The sequence below is a fragment of the Gorilla gorilla genome, chromosome 8 (assembly GCF_029281585.2).
Source record: "Gorilla gorilla gorilla isolate KB3781 chromosome 8, NHGRI_mGorGor1-v2.1_pri, whole genome shotgun sequence".
NCBI lineage: Eukaryota > Metazoa > Chordata > Mammalia > Primates > Hominidae > Gorilla > Gorilla gorilla.
This window is the reverse complement of record NC_073232.2, coordinates 98,014,211-98,036,281: the sequence shown is the minus strand read 5'-3', so window position 1 is coordinate 98,036,281 and position 22,071 is coordinate 98,014,211. Positions and strand designations below refer to the sequence as shown.

The following is a 22,071-nucleotide window of genomic DNA, read 5'->3' as shown; positions in this document are numbered from 1 at the left end:
GAAAGACTTCAAGTAGAGAGGGGACCTATTGCGCCCTCCTGGATTTCATTTCCTTTGTGCGAAATGAAACCTCAGATTCTAATATTGCTGCCACTGCCACTTCCAAGGTACCCATGCCTGTGGCTTCAAGCTCGGCTGTCAGTGAAGAGACTGAGCTCATTGCTTGTGTTCTCCAAGCACAGCTAATGTTGGCTGGTACGTTGACAATGCTTCCTCAAACCATGCAGGATAATAAGACATAAATACATTCAGATATTACAAAAGATAAAAAACTGGAAACAGAGATGGAAAAGTCTGAGATGTAAGGTTAGTCTTAAAGTAATTCTCTGATTCTAAGGGAAGAGCATTTTGAGGTAGGCACTGCTAGGCAGAAATCTTTGCTACCCCTTACTGGCTACAGGACCACAGACAAGTCACCTATCTCATATGCCTGGGTTCCTCATTGGACAATAGAGATGCTCATACTTGCCCTTCATGGGTTTCATGAGGATTCTACCCAGAGCTTGGCACATAGTAGGCATTCTTTTAAAAGCATGACTATTCTTACTGGAGGCTCTCACATGTTGACTCTCAGACTAATTGCCCAAGGAGGTTGTGATCCTCTGACTCCCAGTCAAGAGCTCCCTCCCGGGCCTCTCAGTGCCTTCATGTCATGCTCTGCTGCACATCAACATTGAGTGACTATTCCATATGGCAAGGTTCCCCTCCAGAAGCATGGCGCCAGGAATGAAATCATGCTGGAAAGGACACTGTGCCTTTTATACTCTGGGAGGTGAATCTTTACAGGTTAATTGACTCATCTATTCATTTATTCATCCAGCAGGCAGTATGGAGTAATGACCATGTTGCAACAGTTGTCTATGACCAGAAATCATCCTATTCATTTATTCACTCATTTATTCTTACATTTCTATAATAAAGAGATCATTTTCTCCTGTCATGCACCTAACATTGTGTCAGGCTCTGGAGATAAAAAGTGGGTGAGAAAGCATGGTCTCCACCTTCATGGAGTGGCAGTTGGCAATTCAGAGGAGCAGGCAGAGAAGTGACTCAGTACAGCACAGCAAGACGAGTACCATGATTAGGGAAGTTTCTGTGATTGTCAGGGCACATGGGGGCTGTATCAGTTTCTTAGGGGTACTGTGAACAAAGTGTCACAAACTGAGTGGTTTAGACAACATTTATTGTCTCACAGTTCTGGAGGCTGAAAGTCTAAGATCAAAATGTGGGCAGAGCTGATTTCTTCTGAGGGCTATGAGGGAGAATATGTTCTTACCTCTCCCCCAGCGTTTGACAGTGGCTGGCAATTTTGGTGTTCTTTGGCTTGTAGATGCATTACCCTGCTCTCTGCCTTCATTTTACACATGGCATTCTGCCTGTGTAGGTATCTGTGTAGAAATTTCTCCTTTTTATAAGGACACTAGTGGTACTGGAGTAGGGCCACTCTAATGACCTCATTTAACTTGATGACCTCTGATAAGGACTCCCCAAGTGAGATCAAATTTATAGGTACTAGGGGTTAGGATGCCACATATTTACTTTGGGGGGATGCATTCCAACCCAACACAGGGGAAATGTCTTGAACAGAATTTTGAAGGTAGTGATGTGTTCCCCAAGATGTGGAATGTGAGGAGTTGTCCGCATGTTTAGGAAGGAGAACTGTTCCATGTAGCATACGAGAGGGACCAGAGGCAGGAGAGAGCACTGTGGGCTTGGGAAACAAAATCTTGCACAGGACAGAACATAAAGTATCGGAGCGGCTGGAGGACTAAGTGGGACAAGTCCTTTGAGGCCTAAAGAGTCAGATCTGGAGGGGTCCCTTCATCCTGAGGAGAGTGGGGACCCATGAACGGCTTGTCCAGACAGCTTCATGGTCAGAATTCATCCCAACCTCACACAGAGAACCTTGTCATGGCGGTATGGTGGATATGGTGCTTCCTACGACACAGTGCAGCCCTCTTCTGGTAGGCCACGTTACCCATTAGGCCCTGGCATCAGGAAAAATGTCATACAAGGCTCAGTTCAGGCATGGGGGAACATGGCTTCTTCCCTGGGAGAGGAGCCCTATGGTTTGGAAGGAGAAGGGAGCCTCTCTCCGGTTGGCATTGGCCTTGTGGGTGGGGAGGAGTATTATGGAGGGAGCTGGGGATCCAGTGTGCAGGGCGGAGGGAGGCAGGGTTCGGCTGAGATGGTTCCACCCACAGCCGTGTTGCTGGCCCAGCGGCTCCTTTCACTGTAGTCATGTGGTCCCTGAAGTCCCCTATCCTGGCGTTGGAGCCCTCTCCTACCTGGGGGTCTCCTCAAGCCAAGCGCCCTCTGGTCCTTTTGCTTTTACTTTTCCAGCCTGTTTAGCCAAACCCATGAAGGAACATCAGAAATACCTGTACAGAGACCTGTAGGTATCCCTGTTTGTTGACCTGACTACTGTCTCTGGAATAGGAGAAAGGAGAGTAAAACACAGATGAGGCAGTGAGATGTGTGTCTTATACATCATTCATCCACTCAAACAAATCAGGATGCAACATCTGCTGAGTGACTCTTGGGATTTCAGTGCAAAGATTCAGGTACAGCCTGGTCCTGATGTGCCCGGCCCTGAATCCAGGAAACACAGGTGGCTGTGTTCCTCCTACCTGGCCTGGATGCCCTGTGAACATGGCAGAAGGAAACCATTCCAGGCAGAACCTTGTTTTTGGCAGACCTAGTAGTCTAGAGAGACAGCAGGCAAAGAGAGCACCATCTTGGAATAATACAGTCCTTTGAGGGTTCCCTTGGAATGCTCATTTCTCTTGAAGAATGGCAAGCAGCTTCCACCTAAAATTAATCATTGGCTTTTCCTGCTGGAAGTCTCTCTTCTCCCACGGAGGAAGACATTGGCTTTACTTTGGGTTTGTGGCTAAATTTTGTGCATTACCTTTCATCCCGAGGCACTGTGGGGACATTATTATGTTGTTAAGAGTCAGAAAAGCCCACAGTGACCTGAGCTGGCGCCTTTTTAGGTGGTTGTTTTGCTTTGCCCCACTGGGTGCATTGTGGCTGTAGCCTTGGTGTGACTTGGGGACAAGCTCCCTGGGTCCCTGCTTCTGAGGAGGTGGCTGCCAGCACTCTGCAGAGGCAAAGCTCCTGGTGTCTGAGCACACTACATTTTAATCATTAGAGGTCTGTTCTCTGTGAGATCCTCCCTGTGGTAGCTCTGAGTCTCAACAGACGCTGCAAAATGAGATTCTAGTTTTCAGAGAAAACAGCTGTGTTTCAGAGAAAAAAGTGCATGATGCTGCTTTTCTGGAAGAGAGAATCCTAAACAAAGTAAGTCTTATAGTTCCAGCCTAGGCCATAGAATCATGAAATATCACAGCAGGAAAAGGCCTGACGGATCATCTTGTCCAGCGGGTTTCTGTCACAGTGTTTACAGGGCTAAGCAGAGAACATAAATGTCGGTCTAAGACCAGAGTGCTGAGACTGTGATGACCCAGAAATCACAGGCCCGGGCTAAAAAAAAATGCAGATTCAAAGCAGGCAAACAGGAGGCTAGCCAAACCAGCCACTTCTTGACTGGCCATGCAGGTTGGCAGTTTACAAGCACTGGCGTAGCATCATTCTCTCATTTAATCACTGGGGAAACTGAAGCTCATAACGATAGCTAACACTTAATGGATGCTTCCCACAGACTGGCACTATGCTTAGTGCTCTGCTTGAATTCACTCAATCCATGAATATTCCTGTTGTGTAGACGAGAACACTGAAGCACAGAGAGGTTAGGTAGCTTATCCACGGCCACAGAGCTAGCAAGACGTAGAGTGATATTTGAAAGCACACTCTGACTCCGTTGCCTAGGTTCTGAACCCCTTCCCTGCCCTGCCACTCCAGCATGAGTTCTCCTAAAAGCAAGGAATTGCCATGTTCCCTGGGCAGGGTCCAGAATCCAGGCCCTGGACTCCTGGTGTGATAGCACCTGAACTGCACTGTGTTGCTTCCCTTGTTTTCTCTGCTTAAGAGGTTTGATGTTTAGAACCAGACTTCAGCGAGAACAGCCTGGCATACGTGATCAGCTCTGCTCATGACCTGCTGTAGGGTCCTGCATAAATTGGTATGAGTCTCTAATTCTCTGGGGAATTCACCTTACCTCCCAGAGTCCTAAGAATTAGGACTGTTCTCCCAGGGCTGTCACAAGGATCCCATGAAAGAGGGACTGGCACCAGGTCTGGATATGTTTGGATATCCCCAGATGTTTGTGTCCATCTGTGTACTTTCCAACAACCTTTCCATGGTGGTGTATCTGGTGTTCTGTAGCGGGATGTTTTGCTCCCATTGGACAAACACTGTTGGATACTGGCAGAGTTATCCTGAGTGTCTTGCCTGAACCCTAAAAAGTCAATGGGATGAATAATTACCTCAAAGAACAAAAAACAGGACCATGCTCTATCCTGCCAGTATCCTGGTCCTAATTGGGGCATAGGTGGGCTCCCATTGATGCCCCCCAGGCATTGCAGGCACCTGCAGCAGATAGTCTCTGTCACTGGCCAGAGAGCATGCCAGGTGAAAGTTATTTGGCATGTGGAGCTCTTGGGGTGGTGTGGCTGGCACCTGGCATTGCTAATGGTGCCACAAGCGAAATGGTGTCCAAGTTAAAAACAGCTGTAACCAAACATTCCATGGCATGGACATCATCCCTAATTGGAGCTGGTTTGGGAAGATAGCTCAGGCGTCTTGGAGATCCAGGCCTGGAACAGCTTAGCATCAACAGCTCAACAAGCTCAACTTGGCTCTGGCATGGACCAGCTTCAAAAATTTCATAATTTCCTTATCCATAAGGTGGGAAGAATAGCTTATCATAGAGGGTGGTTCTAAGGATGAAATGCGCTAGCCCATGTAACAGCACATGGCACAGAGTAGGAATCCTCCCATTCTCTGAACTCAGACAAGACTCATCAATGATAGAGCACACCTTCTCCTCCCAATTCCCTTTCCTAAACTTCCCATCAGAGTCTATATCCTTGCTAATGTGATTTTTCTGCAAACTGATTCAGAACGGCTAGCATCTTATAGCTTCACATTTAATTACAGCTGGTTTTGCATTGTTCAATCACTGGCCCATGTGTGCTAGTATTTTCCCTCCAGCTGTCCCACAAGGAAAGAGCCTCAGTCTGTTTTCTTGCACCATGAGTGCTGACTGCTCAGATCCATAAACAAACTCAGGCAGGCAGATGTCTTGTGTGCTGTGATTCCTTCACCAGCTGCTTTGGTTGGGTTCTCTGCCACATGAGTCCACCTCCTTTGGGGTCCCCATCCAACCACTGAGGAACTCACAACCACTCCTCTATTTTAAAGTTAGTCATAGCAAATGGCATACCCTCATCCAATTGTCCTGGCCTTCCAGCAGCACTCTCCTCCATCTTTCCTCTCTTCTTCCTGCCCTGGGACCCTTGAGTATACACTCTTACATGAACACACCCAGGCCTGAACAGGTGTGCACATTTATGCATGCACACACATGTGCAAGCACATAGATTCATAGCTGCTTCTCAGCTCTGCATTCTAAAACATGTGTGACATACTTTCTGCAGTGGCTTCCTCAACTGTCCACAGTATAGAATGTCTCCACCCACTCAGCTCACACATTCTCCGGCCTCATAATTGTCTAGGGAACATCGATAGCTTATCATTTTTCCATTATCTTTGCACTTCCACAAAAACTCAGTTATAACAATCCTCTAAGTATTTTATGGACAATTGTCCTGCAATCCTATTCTTAGTGTTTAGTAATATACCATTTCTGCTGTCTCCTAGTAAACTGTTATTAGCTCCCAGAAGATTTCTCTTTCTCACACACATCCATGATTTAAACAATGCAATGTTATCTTTGCCCAGAACATTTTTTTATTTCTCTCTTCTATATGTCCATTTCCTGTTTCTCCTTAAGCCTCAGCCTCGGCCTCACCCTTCCCATGAACCCTCCCTCTTTGCCCACAGCCCCAGTTCCTTGTCTGCTAAGCTGGGACAGGTTCAACTTCATGTTCCCATGACTCTGTGCTTCATTCTAGCACTGTGTTTTGCATGATGTTTCTAATGATCCATGTGCCTGTTCACCCTCCTCACTTAGCTATGAGCTACTTAATATCACCATAGGATGATGCTAATATGGACAGGTTTTTGTATCAAGCAGTCCTGAGTATGAAGACAACTCTTGTACTTGCTGCTTCTGTGACCTTCCATAAATTCCTTAAACTCCTGAAGCCTTGATTTTTTAATCTGTAAAATGAGGGGGGTAGAAATAATAACTTTATGAAGGGGCTATTGCCAGGGTTCAATGAAACAGTATAAAGCAAGTGTTAGCAGAGGGTCTGGAAGTTGGTCTCATTGTATCTTTCTTCTGGTATATCAAGTGACTGCTGGAGAAGCTGACACACTGGAGGGTTCAGGCAGACATTTGAAAAGAAGGAGAAGAGGGAAAGAAAGATGGTGAAAACTAATATTAGCAGGGAGAAAAGAGACTCAGGCTGTTTGTCTGGAGCACAGGGTGACACAAGCTGTGCAAGAAGGGGAAGAAGGCACCTTCACAGCCTCCCGAAGGGCTGCTGCCCTGATTTGCATTTCAGACACATTTGTGACAGCCTCATAATTGATTAAGAGCCCCAGCACTGATATATTAAAGGTTAATGGTGTATCCTGCTTTTGTCTTGATTTGTGGCAGCAAATATTTGCGGGTGTTGAGAGCTGAGAGCTAGCCATGTTCTTGGCATGCAGGTCCTGCTGGCTGGCAGGACTCCCATGGAATGGCAGGCACACAGGAGCCAGGGGAGCAGACAACGGCTGTATCCCAGGAGAATTCTCCCAATTGGTGGATGCTGATTTCCACTGCACCCACAAAGAACCTGGATCATGAAGTTTCAGCACCCTGAGGATGGAGCCCAAAGAACTAGATCTGATTCCCAGACTCCTTGGCAATCTGTTCCTGGGCAGCCTGGACCCACGTAGCTTTGTGCTGTGCCTCCTGGCTCAGGGCCACAGTTCTTTGGTTCAAGCACCTCAAACTATTACTAGGCCTGCTTCTCTGCAGATGATTGACTCACAGTTGTCCTGAAGGGAGACTAGTCAACCCAAGATGAAGACTTTTCCAACAGAATATCAAATCTAGATATTTGTAAAGGCAAGAAAAAGGCCAACTCATTCATATATGATTCATACACATAAGCTATGTTCATTAGAGTGTCTACCATGAGCTGGTCACTATTGTAGGTAGGGGGCATATTATCACAATTTGGCTAGAACTTTTCTGGAGTACTGAAAGTCCTGCATCCAGGAAATCTCTAGTTCCCAAGCAAACTGGGGTGATTGGTCACTCAAGTTGTAGGCACTGGTGATATAGCAAAAAAACAAACAGCCAAGTCCTATTCTAGGAGGGGAACTAACATTAAGCAGCCATATATGTCAAGTTGTGATTTTTTTTGTATTTTTTATCATATAATGTAAGGGGTGCTGTGTTTTGTAAAAGATTGTCAGCAAAGGCGTCTTGGAGAAGGTAACATTTGATTCGACCTAGACACTGAAAGAGCGAGCCAATTACAAATCTGAGGGAAGAGTAAACCAGGATAAGGTTAAGAAACAACCACAGAAACCCCAAGGTGGGAGGGCAGGGAGGCTGGTATGGCGAAAGCAGATGTATTGGGGTCCAGATAACATAGGACCTTTCAGGCCATGTGAGGACTTTGGATGCACCCTTTGACTTTGGAGTCAAGAAGTCATTGGAGGGCTTTGAATGATGAGGTGACATGATCTGGCATAGATTTTTAAAGGATCACTCTGCTTGGCCTTCCCAGGGAATAGCTGTAGGGGTTAAAGGTGGAAGCAAGGAGATTCTTAGAGAGACTATCTCGATGTCCAGATAAGATGCAGAGTGAAGGTCATGATAAGTGATCTGATTCTAGATGTATCTTGATAGAAGAGATAGGAAATGCTGAAATTTGTATGTGCGATACATAAGAAAGAAAAGGGTCAGTAGTGATTTCAAGGCTCTTGGCTACAGCATCTCAAAGAATAGAGCAGTGTTTGATTGAGATGGGAGAACTAGAGGAAGAACAGGCATGGTTTAGGGGTTAGTGATTTAAGAGCTCGAGTTTGAACATGTTTAGTGTGAAGATCTATTAGCCATCCAAATGAAGTGGTCAGGTGGGTGATTGCCAGGAGTGGATGGGGTGGGTCAGGGCTGGTGTGTCCCACTGCAGTCATCAATGTATAGATGCATCTACAGACAACTGACATGATGAGGTTGTGGCAAAAGTCCTGCAACCCAGGGATCAGTGGTCTGACCCCTGGAAGATTCCAAAATTCAGAGTCTGAGAACAGAAAGAAGAATTAGGAAATGGATAAGGAGGTCCTCCAAGGTGGGAGGAGGACTGAGCAAGAGTGATTTCTGGAAGCCAAATGAAGGAAGGGCATCTAGGAGAGTGCTACCTGTCAAATGCTACTGGTTGGAGGGATGTGAAGACTGAGAATTGGCCACTGTATTTGGGAGATCATTAATGACCTTGACGAAAGTTGCTTCAGATCAGCAGAGGGATGAAAACTGGAGTAAGCCAGGTTCCTGAGAAACAGGAAGAGGGTAATGGAGGCAGTAATCATAGATAACTCTTCGGAAGAAGAGCTGGAAGGGTGGTTGGAGGAGGATGTCATCTCATAGGACTTTTTTTTTTTGAGAGAGAGAGAGAAGATGTATGTATGTATTTTCAAGCCAATGGAAATGATCTGCAGAGAGAAATAATTTCATGGTGAGGAAGATAGAGGTGACAACTGGAAGAGCAATGTACTTTGAGAAGGCAAGAATGTCTGGGATCTAGGAGACAAACAGAGTTAGACATGCATAGGAGTAAAAACAAAGCTGTCATTTGAAAAGGATGGAAGGCAACTATTCACTAGTTTTCGAGAAGGGAGTTCTCTAGAAAAGCAAAGTTCTCCACTGATGGCTTCTCCCATCTTAGGAAAAAAGAAGCAGCCTCATTGTCTGAGAGTCATCTGAGAGCGTGGGAGGAGGAAGTGCACAGGGAGATTTAGAAGATCTCAAGCAGCTTTAAGGGTCTCCTGGAGGCTAGTGGTCATGATTCTAAAGTTAGAATCACCATGCTGGTGTTTAGCTTGGATCTTCTCCCAGCCATATTCAGCCATTCAGTTCTAAACACAAAATTGTTTTAAAACAGAGTTCATTCTTCCAGAAAACATGAACTCAGCTCCTAATGTCTGTCAGACTGTATGTGGGGTGATAGAAATTCAGAGATGGACACAGAGTCCATTCCCTGGGGGAGCTCAAGGTTGAGGTGGGCAGACAGCACAGGAAGCTTAAAAGGGAAAACATTAGGATAGGACCAAGCCCAGAACACACAGAGACTTGGATCCAGTGGGCATGGATCCACTCTTTCAATACGACATGACAGCTGAGCTGATTCCTTCAGGGTGGGTAGGTTTTAGTCAGGGCACAGCAGAGAAGGCAGGCAATGAACCTGAGAGAAGACTTGGAGGCCTGAGTGAGCAGGAGGTCTTCCAGGCTGGCACCCCAAAAGCAGGGTAACCGAGAAGAGCTGGAGGAGGCAGCACTGAAGCACTGAAGGCTCTACACTAAGCCTCCTTTGCTGGGGGTAATAGAAGCCCCAGAACTAACCTAGTGAATAGTGTGGACATTGAGCTCCTGACTTGGCTTAGCACCTGGCCCACAGTTATTTGACCTCATCAAGATGATTTTCACAGCTCCTATTACTGAGCTCTACTTACATACAGGATCTAGGCTGAGTTTGGCAAATCAGAAACACATATCACATATGCCTATGTTTAGGAATTCACAGTCTTCTTTGGGACCAGGGCACCAGGCCTGGGTTGAATCCAGGCAGAAGGTGCGGAAGTGAGGAAACTCCAGCCTGCCTTGGTGTGGGAGCCTCAGTACTGATGGGCCCTGAGTGCCTGGGATGGCCTCGGACCACTTTGAATTAGTCTCACATGTTTGTCTTTCTGTAGGGACTGAAGATACAACTATCACAGCCTCCTCATGGCTGGTGGACAGGGTGTTTGATAGGGCTGGTAGAGAGACCTCCTGCCTCTCAATGGATCTTGGCTGATGGGAGGCTAACCCAGGAGGAAGGGTGGACATAGAGGATAGAAGAGAGCACAGAGCTCAGTTCCCAAGGCCCAGAACTGATGCTTGGGCAGCAGCAGGATATTTAAAATCATTCAGATCACATTTTTTATTTATAACATAATAAAAATGCAAATTTTACAAAAATGTGTTTGTAAGAAGTGGAAGTCTTGCAGGCATTCACTGCTTATCCCTTTTACTTCTGTTTTTATATTTATTTACATTTATTAATTGTTACTTTTTACAAGTATGTAAATATATACAAATGATTTGAGTTTTTAGCAGTTTATTTTGGGTGTCTTTTAATTTCAATAGCAATTGAAGAAGTGGGATTTGGAGAGAAAACGCCATGGAGGGAAGGAAGGTGAGGAGGGAGGGCACCTCAGCTGGCCATCCAAGGCTGGCTTTCAGGCATAGGTTTGAAGAAGGGCTCTGTGACCTATGGAAGCGTGCATTTTCCTGCTGTGGGCCCTGCAACCCTCACCCTGTGGGTCACTAAGTGTCCTCATACAGTGTTTGGATCTGCAGTCCCTCTGCTCACTACTCAGAATCACACTGACTAGGCTTTGGATACAAAGGAGAACTGTTTTCTTAGTCTATTTTTTCTTGCTTATAACAGAATACCTTAAACTGGGTAGTTTATTTTTTTTAAAAAGGGCATTTATTTCTTACAGTTCTGGAGGCTGAGAAGTCCAAGGTCTAGCAGCTGCATCTGGTATGCACCTTCTCCCTTCAGTGTCATGTGGTGGTGCAGGGCATCACACGGACAGGGGCCCAAGCCTACTCGCATCCCAGCTAAAGCCTCTCTCCTTCTTCTTATAAAAATACCATCTCCCCTCCCATGATGACTGATTAGTCCATGATTGGGTTAAACCATTCATCAAGACAGAGTCTTCATGATCCAATCACCTTTTAAAGGTCCCACCTCTCAATACTGCCACATTGGGTATTAAGTTTCAATATGAGTTTTGGCAGAGACAGTATTCTAACCACAGCACCTGTGTACACCCCAGCATCCCCTTTCCCAGGCTTCCTGGAAGGTCCCCGGGTAAATGTTGCAAGGTAGGAGAGGCTCATAAGCTGGCTCCTTGGCCACCCTGTCTCAGCTCCTTGGCAGGACAGCCCCAGCAGGCCTCAGCCCCAGCATCTGCGAGTTCACTCCTCTCTGCTCCTCTTAGTCCAATGCAAGGACATACTAGAGAAACACATGCCCTAGATGTCAACTCCAATGGCTCAAAATCCACCCTGGCTACTTTATGTAATCAATGCCTCCATCATTTTCGCTCACCCTTGCTCTGCTTTATTAATCTTCATAGCCTTTTTCATCACTTGTTACATAGCAGCAGGGGTCAGCCGACGATGCCCCACAGGCCTTCAGAGGGCCTGCAGCCTGCTTTGTCACAGCCTGCAAGTCAAGACTGCTTTTCCTTTTTAAAAACATTTTAAAGCGTTGGAAAACAAAACAAAAACAAAAGCAAAGAATATGTGACTGAGTCTTGTGTGGCCCTCAGAGACCACATAGGCACTATCTGTCCCTTTCCAGAAAGTTTGCTGACCCTAGCATTACCTAGTTATTGTATTGTTGCTGTTGTCATTGATGTTTGTTTCTTTGTCTCATCTCAACTATGTAAAATCCACAAAAGTAGGAACTTTGTGCCATTCTTGCCCTATCCCCAGACCTAGAGCACTGTCTAATGCAGACAGATGCACAGGAAATAGGGTTTTTTGAATGACGAGTGAATGAAAGAAGGAAGACACCTAGGAAGCCTTCCCCTGCATGGGTGACAAATTAGAGAGGCTGGGGGGCCCTGGGGAAGAAACCCAGGAGAGGCTTATCAGTGTGCAGCAGGGTGGGTCATGGTGCCCTCTGGAAGCCAGTTGTGGGGCCCTAGCCGGGCACTCCAGATTGCTTTGATGATTGCAGCATCATCTCTTGTAGAGCCAGACATGAGATAGAAAATCAAGACTGCTGGAATGATAGTAAAGGCATCTGTAGGCTGTAGCTATGAAAGTTTCAAGTCACCAGGATGGATATCCCCACCCTCCCGTGTCTTTTGAGCCACTCCACCACATTCTCTTCTCCTTAAGGAAGAATAATAGGACTTCCAGATCCACATGTATCAGGCCCATGCTTATGACATCCCCACCGTTGTTGAAATCCGTTTTACGTATACTGAATATTGATTCTGCTCTTGTCGCAAGTGTTTATCTCCATTGCCAATGTAAATATTTTTGTAACATGCAAAGATGTATTTATAAATTCTGTATTATTGATTTTTCTCATACTGCAAACACATTTATCTCTTTGTTAATGAACATATATCTAGGAAATAGTAAGATTGATTTACGGAGAAAGGTGTGGGGAGGACAGGAGGTGGTACCAAGCTGGGGAGAATATCCTCGGCCACAGCTGAAGGATGCATGGTGGGTCTTCCCTAGAGGTGCATGTTTAATTAGAGGACAGTGTTCTCAGAGGCAAGGGATGCTTACAAAGTCCTTTTGCAAGACAATCTGATGTGCTCAAAGGTATCAGCTATGCTTTCAGCATGTGGAAATTTCAAAAATCGGTAATCCAGGTCAGGAGATAGAGAGAAGCAGCTTGCATTGGTCCCAAATCCAGTTTTGGTAGGACACACTTGAGTAGAAGATATTGGTTTAAACGTAAGATTGGAGGAGAGGGTAGGCTTTGTCAGGGGAGGATTCCAACACAAAATATTATCAAAAGTTGAAGTAAGAAGATAGGCAGCAAACAGAAGTGAGGCTCAAGTGATACACATGCTTGCACCATGACATTTCATGAGCCAGTGCAGACTCTGGCGGGCAGCCTGGGGCTGATGCTTTTGAGGCCGTTCTTCCTGAGCAGTTCCTTGCCTAGGAGTTCATTACTTTCCCAGGGTAGCCTCTGCTAGGCTGTTACTGTGACGACCCACAAAGCAAAAGTCCAGATTGCCTGCCAGAGGAGTTTTGGTGTCTGTATGCTCATCCTGGGTTCAGACTTCTGCAAGTCATCCTTTTAGGTATCCTGAGTGCCTAAAGTGTGTTGTTGACAAGGCAGCAGACTGGGGGCTGATGGGGGAGCATTTGCATGTACCTTGGCAGCAAGATGGAAACAAGATGGGCCATAGGCTTCTCACTGGGGAGACAGATGGGCAGTTGAGGAGATAGGCTTCAATCACATGAGCCTGGAAGCTTAGACATGCGGCTTGCCCATGCTTGCTTCCATCTGGGTGTGACTACTCTGGCCTGTTACCCATGACTCCTTCACATGAGCACAGTGCTCCAACCATTTGAACTACTGATAAGCAGTCTACTAGAAGGGCTAGCATTTATTAAACATTAACTGTGTACCAGGTATATGTCTGTGATCATTAATCTTCAACAACCCTGTGAGTTGGGTATGAGTTATGAAATCTAAGGCCTCAGAGATTATAGAACTTGCCCCAGTCCATGGTTCTGGAGCTTGCATGCATCAGAATCACCTGGAGGGTTGTGGAAACATAGACTGCTGAGCACCACCCTCAGAGTTTCTGACTCAGTATGTCTGGAGTGGGGCCCAAGGATTTGCATTTCTCATAAGGCCCCAGGTGCTACTGACACTGCAGCTCTGAGGATCACACTTTGAGAGCTACTGGTCTATGTCAAACGGTGAAGGCATTCAGAGCAGCATCCACACCCAGGACTGTCAAATTCCATCACCTACATCTTTTTGGCTGATGTAAATTGCTCCCTGGTATGTGTCCAGAATAAGCCATGTGTTTTCATTACCCAAATGCCTTCTCAGGTAATATCTTCTCTTCCAGGAACATTCTACCCCTTGGTTCTCCATCTCGCTGCCTCTACTCACCCTTTCTGACTCAGCTTAATGCTCCCTCTTCTAGGAAGCATTTCTTTAGCTCCTACCCACGGGTTAGCTACTTCTCTGTGCTTCTGGGGTCCCCCATACAGACCTGTATTTTAATGTCTCTCGTATTGTTTGGTCACTGTTGCTTTACTTCTCTGACCACTCGCCCCTTGATGATGCCTGCCATGTATTCCTTGCTTGGTGTGTACTGTGCCTTACCTAGTAGACATTCAGGAACTGTTGGTGAAATAACTGGTTGAATGACATCAGCAAGTTGCATCGTGCATGTGAGGTTAATAGAGACCACACCTGTGATAGGCACGTCTCCTTCATCTCTCTGTGGTGGGGGTAACTGGACACTTTGTAGCAGTTGTTGCTGAAGAGACTGACTTCAGAAAAGTTCTAAATTGAGTGTGCTGATAACACAGCCTCCTCCTGGTGAAGCCTCCCTCACTTGCTTGAATGGGCGTCCTATCTGACTTCAACATCTGTCTTCCACTGACTACCAGTGTTGGCTTGGCAGTCTGGATGCCTGGCTGTCCCCATTCTCCTTTATTCCTCCCTGTGTGTCCCCTCCAAAACTGGGTGCTGTGACAAGAGGATGACTTCCTCAGGGAGATGATGGCTTTGGTGGATGAATAGTTGGGCCCTTGTGTTCAACGCCCCAGATAGCCTTCCATAAGTTTATTTACCCTGGAATAAGATGGTAGTGCCCCCTGTGCTGGGCATTAGTGAGCCTGGAAACCTTTGTTGAAAGATCGAGTGCATGTCTGAGATGGGAGAGATTCCTCTGCACAAATTTGTGGCTATTAGAGGTGATGGATGGATGAAAGCTGTGGCCGTGGGTCTGAGCAGTAAGATTCAAAGAAGATGGGGGTGGCATTTTGGGGTGGGAACAGTGAGGTCTACTAGAACAGAAATGAACATGAAGCCATAAACATTTGGGCTGCCTGCTTGTTAATCAGAGACGTTCCCTGAGCCTCTGGCCGTGGGCACCTTAATGAATAATACCAAGTGGAGAGAGAAAATCTCCATTTCAAATGTGGGGATGAAACAGTGTTTGGAGATCCCTGGCAGTTACCCATTCATTCCACACTCATGAAAACTGCAGCAATTTAGAGCAGCTCAGTATTTAGACTCAACTGTGTAATTCATCCTGATGTTTCTCATTCATCAAAGCCTCGTGTTTGTTTGTATTACCATGAGAAAAAATTTTAAAAATGTGGAAAAAAAAAGATCCCCCTCCTTTCATTACAGGCAAATTACGGCAGAGTTACAACCCTTGGGGCCCTTCAGGCAAAGGAACATCTTGCTTCAATTAGATATAAATAATGAACAATAATTAGAAAGATTTCTTTATCGAATTTGTTATTTTATGTTTCCTTTCATCTGTAATGTATTGAAACGAATACTGAGCTCTGTTTCTGGGCCACATAGCAGGGACCTAAGGAGTGCTGTGGCATGTGTCTCCGAAGCAAGGGGAGGCATCCACAGCTGGGCCTTCTGTGTGCTGGCCGGGGAGGCTGCTGTCAGCGTTGGTCCAGGGCAGTGGATGCAAAAATGGGGCTCCTTCAGCTCCAGTCCTCCAAATTCTTATAGTCTACTGGGGACCCAGAATAATCACTACTGGTTACCATCAGGAAGTGCTCTGAGAGCTGAACACAAATCCCATTTAATCCTCATAGCAATCCTCTGCTACAGGCTCTGCTTCTATCTCCATTATTAAAATATTTGGAAACTGAGGCACAGATAAGTTAACTAACTTTTCTGGACCACATTGTTGGTCATGGGGGACAGACAGGCAAGGTAGGCAGTTGGACTCCAGAGCCCTTGCTTGTCTCTGCTCTGGCACGGGGCCCTCTGAAGTCCCAGTGAGCTCATGCTGCCATAGAAGCCCACAAGGTGTGGAGAGGTCACAGGGAGGCTGGGGTGGGGATGGCTCCCCAAGGAAAGAGGCAGCTGTTGGCTGTTGGATTTTCAACGGGCTTGTAGAGGTGTTGTTAGAGGAGGGAGATAAAGGGATTCCAGGCAGAGGGAGCACAGTGGCCTGGTGCCATGGATGGGGAGTGTGTGGGATTTCTCATTTCAAGGTTGGCTATGGTGCTGTGTGCATGTGGGGAGAACAGCCAGAGATGAGACCAGAAGATGGAGGGTTGTGTAGATCCAGTTGAGAAGACTGGCTCTTCCTGTGGAAATGGTGACTCAGAGAGAGGGAGGGATGATGATGTGGGTTGTTAAAGAGGAGAGACTGAGATTTCTAGAAGAGAAATAAGTAAAGAGTGATCAAGTTGGAACCTGGAGAGAGAGGCTGGCTCCCCACTGGGCTTTTTTTATTTTGCAACTCTGTTTGGTACATGACGTTCTGTCAACATGCTGAGCCAAGTACGCTCTTCTGAGGCAAGTAAAATCTTCATAGCGACTGGTCCTTCCTGCTGTGACTATTTGTCCTTCCCCAGAGGAGTCTCCTCCTCTGCCCCTAGCTCAGAAGTCTGCTCTTGGGCTGCTGATGGCCGTTCCTTGTGAAATCCCCCCTCAAATGTGCACCTGGCTGGAGCCATCTGCCACTCCTCTAAGGAGAGCAAACCCAAGGCCCTCAGAAGTGCTTTGTTTTTTTCATCATCTTTTAAATAATTATCAACATTTTAAAATCAGGAGAGATATAAAAATCCAATTTTTTTATTTTTTCAAAAACCAAATTGGTTGAGGAGGTCATGGGGAGGGGAGCATTCAAAGTCAATACTTGGCTAGACCCCAGCACAGCTGCAAGCTTTGGAGGGGATGCCTCTTAATTTACCCTGAGTCAGTTGGTCTCTGAGTGCGTTTCTTCCTCATGCTGTCTCTGAGTGTCACAGGCCAGCCATCATTATCGTTCATCTTGCCAACATAGGCCTCTTTCCTGCCCAGCCTCTGCAGGCGTCTGAGTTGGAGATCCGCAGCATACAGCCTCCCATGTTGCCCTGACTCTTTGATACTATGATTCTCTGTCTATATGTTTGCTTCTATAGCTGGACTATAAACTCCTTGAAGGCAGGAATCATGTCTTACTCATCCTTTTATCCCTCCAGTTCAGTAAAGAACCTGGTTTTAGGTGCCCAGTCATCTTATTGAATTAATCTACACTGAGAAAACACACCTGTTTTCCCTGCAAGTCCCACTCTGGGCTGAGGGACTTGAACTTTGGGGGATGGGGAATGAAGAATGTGGATAGTGGGCCATGCCGGGCTTGGAGTTCAGAAGGGCCTTGCAGCCCATTTGTATCCTTGCAGTGTGCAATGCACAGCATGTACTCATGCCTCACTGCCTTTCTGCATTTCAGGACTTTCCAGGACCTGTCCAAACAAGTGGAAATGTCTTATGGCACTGTCCGGGATTCTGCTGTATATGAGTACTTCCGAGCCAAGGGCACCAACCCCCTGGAGCAGGACAGCACGTTTGCTGAACTCTGGCGGACCATCAGCAAGAACGGAGGGGCTGACAACTGCGTGTCCAGCCCTTCAGAAGGCATCAGGAAGGTAGGCAGGAGCTGGCGCTTGGGCACGTGCACTGTAACAGGGCCACGGGGTGGTCAGCCCCCAGGTGGGAGACACCTCCAGGGGCATCTGCCTCTGCCTCTGAGCAGCCCTGTTACCTGCAAGGCGATCCATCGCACACGTTCTTTAGGTGGATGCCCTTTCAGAAGCAGCTGCTCTGCTTCTTATGGACCTTCCAACTTTGCAGAGTGGTGCTGGCTGGGGAGGAGCAGGCAGATTAAGCCTGACTTTTGGCCCACCCTCCTCATGGGCTCATAGGAGGATGACACAGAGAGGCCTGTCCACCCGAGGTGAGAACACTTGGCAAAAGCAGTAGCAGAGTGCCAAGCGAGAGTTGCAGGAGTGAAGGGAGGGTGTTGGGGAGAGGGTGGGCCCACTGTGGTTAGCTTGGGGGTCTGGTTGAGGAAGTCTGCATACGGGGAAAGGGGGAAAGGGTCAGCCAGGTGGCCTGGGCTCATCTCTGGGGCCGTACTGTGAGAAGAGTTGTACCTCAGAGATGGGGATAAGGGCAGAGAGCCTTACCGGGCAAAGCCTTAGGAGGCCAGGTGGGAAGATACCAGTGCCAGAGGGAAGAAGGGAGGAGAAAGGCCATGATGCTCTTCAGCATTGTTAGATGTTGCTCATTTGTTTCAGTCAATTTCCCACAATGACTCGAATTCAGCATTATCCTCTTATACAGCTGAGGATCGGGTGGCTCTGACTCATGACTCCTTGGGTTCCAAGCTGGGGAACTGGCATTTATCCAACACGTGCAGCTGTAGAGCCCTTGGAGGTCAATGAAGAAGAATGTGGTGGGATGAAGGCAGGTGTTATGATTTTGCTGCTGGTGGTGGGGTCCTCCTGTCCAGTGAACCCCACATGCAATGGCTACTGTCCTGAGGTCATTAGAGAATGGGGCGAGAGACATGTACAGCCCCCTGGCCAGGACCGCTGCCTCTCTGAGCAGACTGGCTGCCTCAGTGTCTCCTCCCATCCTTTCCCTCCCAGACCCATCCTGCCACCTCTGTGGAGTCTCCTCATGCATACCCTCACAGGCGCACTCACACCTTGACACACAAACACACACACACACACACACACACTCATCCCTGTGCTGCCCCCCAGCCACTCCAGTGACTTCTTGGCCTTCCTGCAGAGAGCAGTGGATGTCAGGACAACCTGGTGCAAGCTCTGGGGCCAGTAAAGCCCACCGCCCTGCCCTTCATGGTCCTCAGCAATCTGCCAGCCCCTCCCTGATGTGCCCCAGAGGGGTCAAGGGAGAGAGGCCTGAGTCCCCCTTTGCTTTGGAAACACATGGGCATCAGGCAGAGTGCAGCCTCTATCCTGTGACAGGCTGGGGCACCTAGCTGTGGTGCCGTGTGGAGTGAGGGCCACTGGGAAGATGGTCGTGCACAGGATGACTTGTACAGGATCCCATGCTCAGAATGATTTTTCATTGCCATTTAGCCACATTGAACAGCAGAAGATGTCTAGGCTCTGGAGCTTGACATATTTAGGTGTGAATTCCAGTTTCGTAAGTTACCAACATTGTGAAATGGAGCACAGCACTCTCCTTGTTTGGGAACTCTTGGATTTGAGAAAGACCTGGGCAACTTTCCATTTGGTGGTCTCCTTAGAGACTTAAATGATCTGAAAATACATATCATGATAAATTTTGAATGTTTAGATTTAACAAAGTGATACTTTGACAATAACAGTAGAATGCAGTGTAACTGTGCTATTCTCATGCTTACAAGATTTATTAAAACCTCGTAGTTCTCACTGCACTGCAAAGGATGGTGCTCTAGCCTTAAGCTGCAGGATCTTCTTTCATCCCTGACAGTGAATCTTTGTGGCTGTAGGTGACCTCATTTGAAGATAATGAACACAATGTTGATTTAAGGCCTTTTGTGCATGTGAGGCCTGGGCCAAATGGCCTTCGCGTTCCCTTTCCTGGCTTTCTTTGACTCTCAGAGAGAGCCAATACTGTCATCCACACAGGGTCTTAAGAAGATTCGTTGCATAATGCTAAAAAAAAAAAGCACTGCTTAGAAAAAAAAAAAAGATAGCTACTTTTGACTTTGTTAAAGTTCTATTCATTACAAGCCAGTTTAAATAAAATAGAAAGGTAAGTCACACACTGGGAGGGGATATTTACAATACATATAACCAATGCAAGATTACTGTCAAGAATATATCAATAAGAAAAGCTCAAAAAACTTAATAGAAAAATGGCAAGAGGCTTGCACAGCCTTCCACAGAAGAGGCAACACAAATGGCCAGTAATCAAATGAAGAGATGTTCAAAATTATTAGTGATCTGTGAAATGCAAATCAAGACCATAAAGATTATATCATTTTACACCAATTAGTTTGGCACAAAATGAGAGGTGGTGAAGAAGACGTGGAGTAACAGTTGGTTAATTGCTGATGGGGGTGTGCTCAGTACAATCATTTTGGAGAAGAGCTTAGCATTCTCTTATAAAATGGGACACTTACATACTGTATGGCCCAGCAATTACACTCCAATGTATCCACCCAAAATAAATGTCCACATGCACTTTTGGAGACAAGAAAGGCCATAGTAGCACTTCCTGTAGAACCAAAACCCTGGAAACCATCCAAATGACCATTAACAATATAAAGAAAGATGTTGTCTACAATGAAATGGATGAATCTTAGCAGAATAATATTGAGTAAAATAAAACATTAAGGCAATTTCATACGGGTCAACTAATAGAAGGTAATACAGAATATTATACCCTCTTAAAAATGTATAAAATATAAACATACACATCCAAAGCAATGATAAAATACAAGATTCACCACAGTGGTTGCTACAGGTGGGAGAGCCAGAGCAGCAGAGAAGAGAGAAGGACATTGTTGGTAAGTCAGAGTTGGTGTTAGGTTTAGATTAGCAGGAGATTTTAGAAAATTAGTTAATGAGTTAATTCAAAAAGTGAGCCATTCCTGGAGAAATGTATGGGTATCCTGAAGCAAAGGTTGTCATTAATCTCATTTTGCTCACCTCCCTACTCTTCCAAATGCGTAAGTCCAGACCAAGCAAGGTAGTGCTGGGCTCCTCACAAGTACCCACCCCTTCCCTCTTTGCAGGTGACATGTGCCTGCTTATGCCTCAGAAAGGCCAACACACACCACTGAGCCCTCTGGATGGTGATAAACCTGGAGATGAGTCATTAGAGAAACACCTCATCATTGTTCTAGCTACCCCTTGTCCGTTGGCGGCACTTAGGAAACCACTCACCGTCTGGTGATATTTAGTCTTACTCATGAATACAACAATGTTAAAAAATCAGTAGCAAACGATGCAAACAAAGGATTTCTTATCAATGCCTATCACTTCATGGTATAGAATTTAATCTTTGTTAGTACATAGGATGGATTAGTTTTATGATACCTTCATTTTATGAACCCCAAGCTGGCTTTGGGATCACAAATCTCTCTCTTGCATTTGGATCTCTAAGAAAAAAAAAACTGACTGCCAGCACTAGACAATTGTTAAGGGTTTTATAACTAGTGTCATAAAAGTGAGTTTATAGTATTGTCAGACAATGAAGTGTGCTGCATTTTTTTTTAGTGGAAGAAAAGCTCAGATTTACTCTCAAATCCTCCTTCCTCGTGTGCCTGTTTGGATGACTACTGGACTTAAATGCTTGCCTGAAATCTGTCCTCTTCCCTACTCCTATGGAGCGGCCCCTCTGCTCCCTGCCCCCAGACTATGGCTTCAGTAACCTTGTGAATCCCTGAGCCCAGAGAGCAGACCAGTCTGGAGATGGCTGTGCCTTAAGTGAGGATGACGACTTGAATCCAGAAACTACAGAACAAATCCAGCAAGTAGGGTATTATGGGCCTAGTATTCAGGGAGGAAGAGCCTCTCCAAATCCCAAACAGAGTCTGCTGCCATGCAGTGTAGGCAGCCTGGCAAAGGTGAGGAGAAGCCCACCGAGGGGCTTCTCCTGGAAACTTCTTTAGCAATTGACAGATAATCACACTTCTGATTTTCAGTTGCTCCTTGGTGACTCAGCTCCATTTTCAGGGAGTGTTTGGTAGTGGAGCAATGTCTAATTGCTGCAAAAGTCAAGGAGGTTGGTATGGATGGTATGCTGTTATTTTCTCCTTGGGAGTCCTAAGGCTTTTAATGACGTGAAACCAATTTAGGTGGGGAATTGTTTAGAGTGATCACTTGTCCACGGTATCAGAACTGGAGAAGGGTTATGTCGTGGTTGGCTTGCCTCTGAGATCCACTCCTTCATGCCAATACACATCATTGAGCCTCTGGAGGGTAATAAACCTGGAGATGAGTCATTAGAGAAACACTTCCTTATTTTTCTAGCTACTCCTTGTCCATTGGTGGCACTTAGGAAATCACTAACCCTCTGGAAATAGAGTCTTACTCATGAATACAATAATGTTAAAAAATCAGTAGCAAAAGATGCAAATAAAGGATTTACTATGCCAGTGGCCACTAAGATAAGGACAAGTGAGACCTTGTCAGGCTTTGATGAGGCAAATATGAAAGAATTTGGAACGGGAGGGAATTTTTATTTATTAAGAGATGACAACACACCATTTTCACAACAAACCTGC

At 46.2% G+C, this 22,071-nt stretch overlaps 1 protein-coding gene across 3 annotated transcripts in view; it reads left to right on the top strand.

Annotated features, from left to right (window-relative positions):
- Nucleotides 1–22,071, top strand: part of GRID1 (glutamate ionotropic receptor delta type subunit 1) — a 765,377-nt gene that overhangs the window by 702,728 nt on the left and 40,578 nt on the right. For all 3 annotated transcript variants that reach the window (XM_031015574.3, XM_055353885.2, XM_055353886.2), the window contains one exon: nt 17,272–17,467. In XM_031015574.3, coding sequence (XP_030871434.1) covers nt 17,272–17,467 — 196 coding nt within the window. The remainder of the gene's footprint in view (nt 1–17,271; nt 17,468–22,071) is intronic.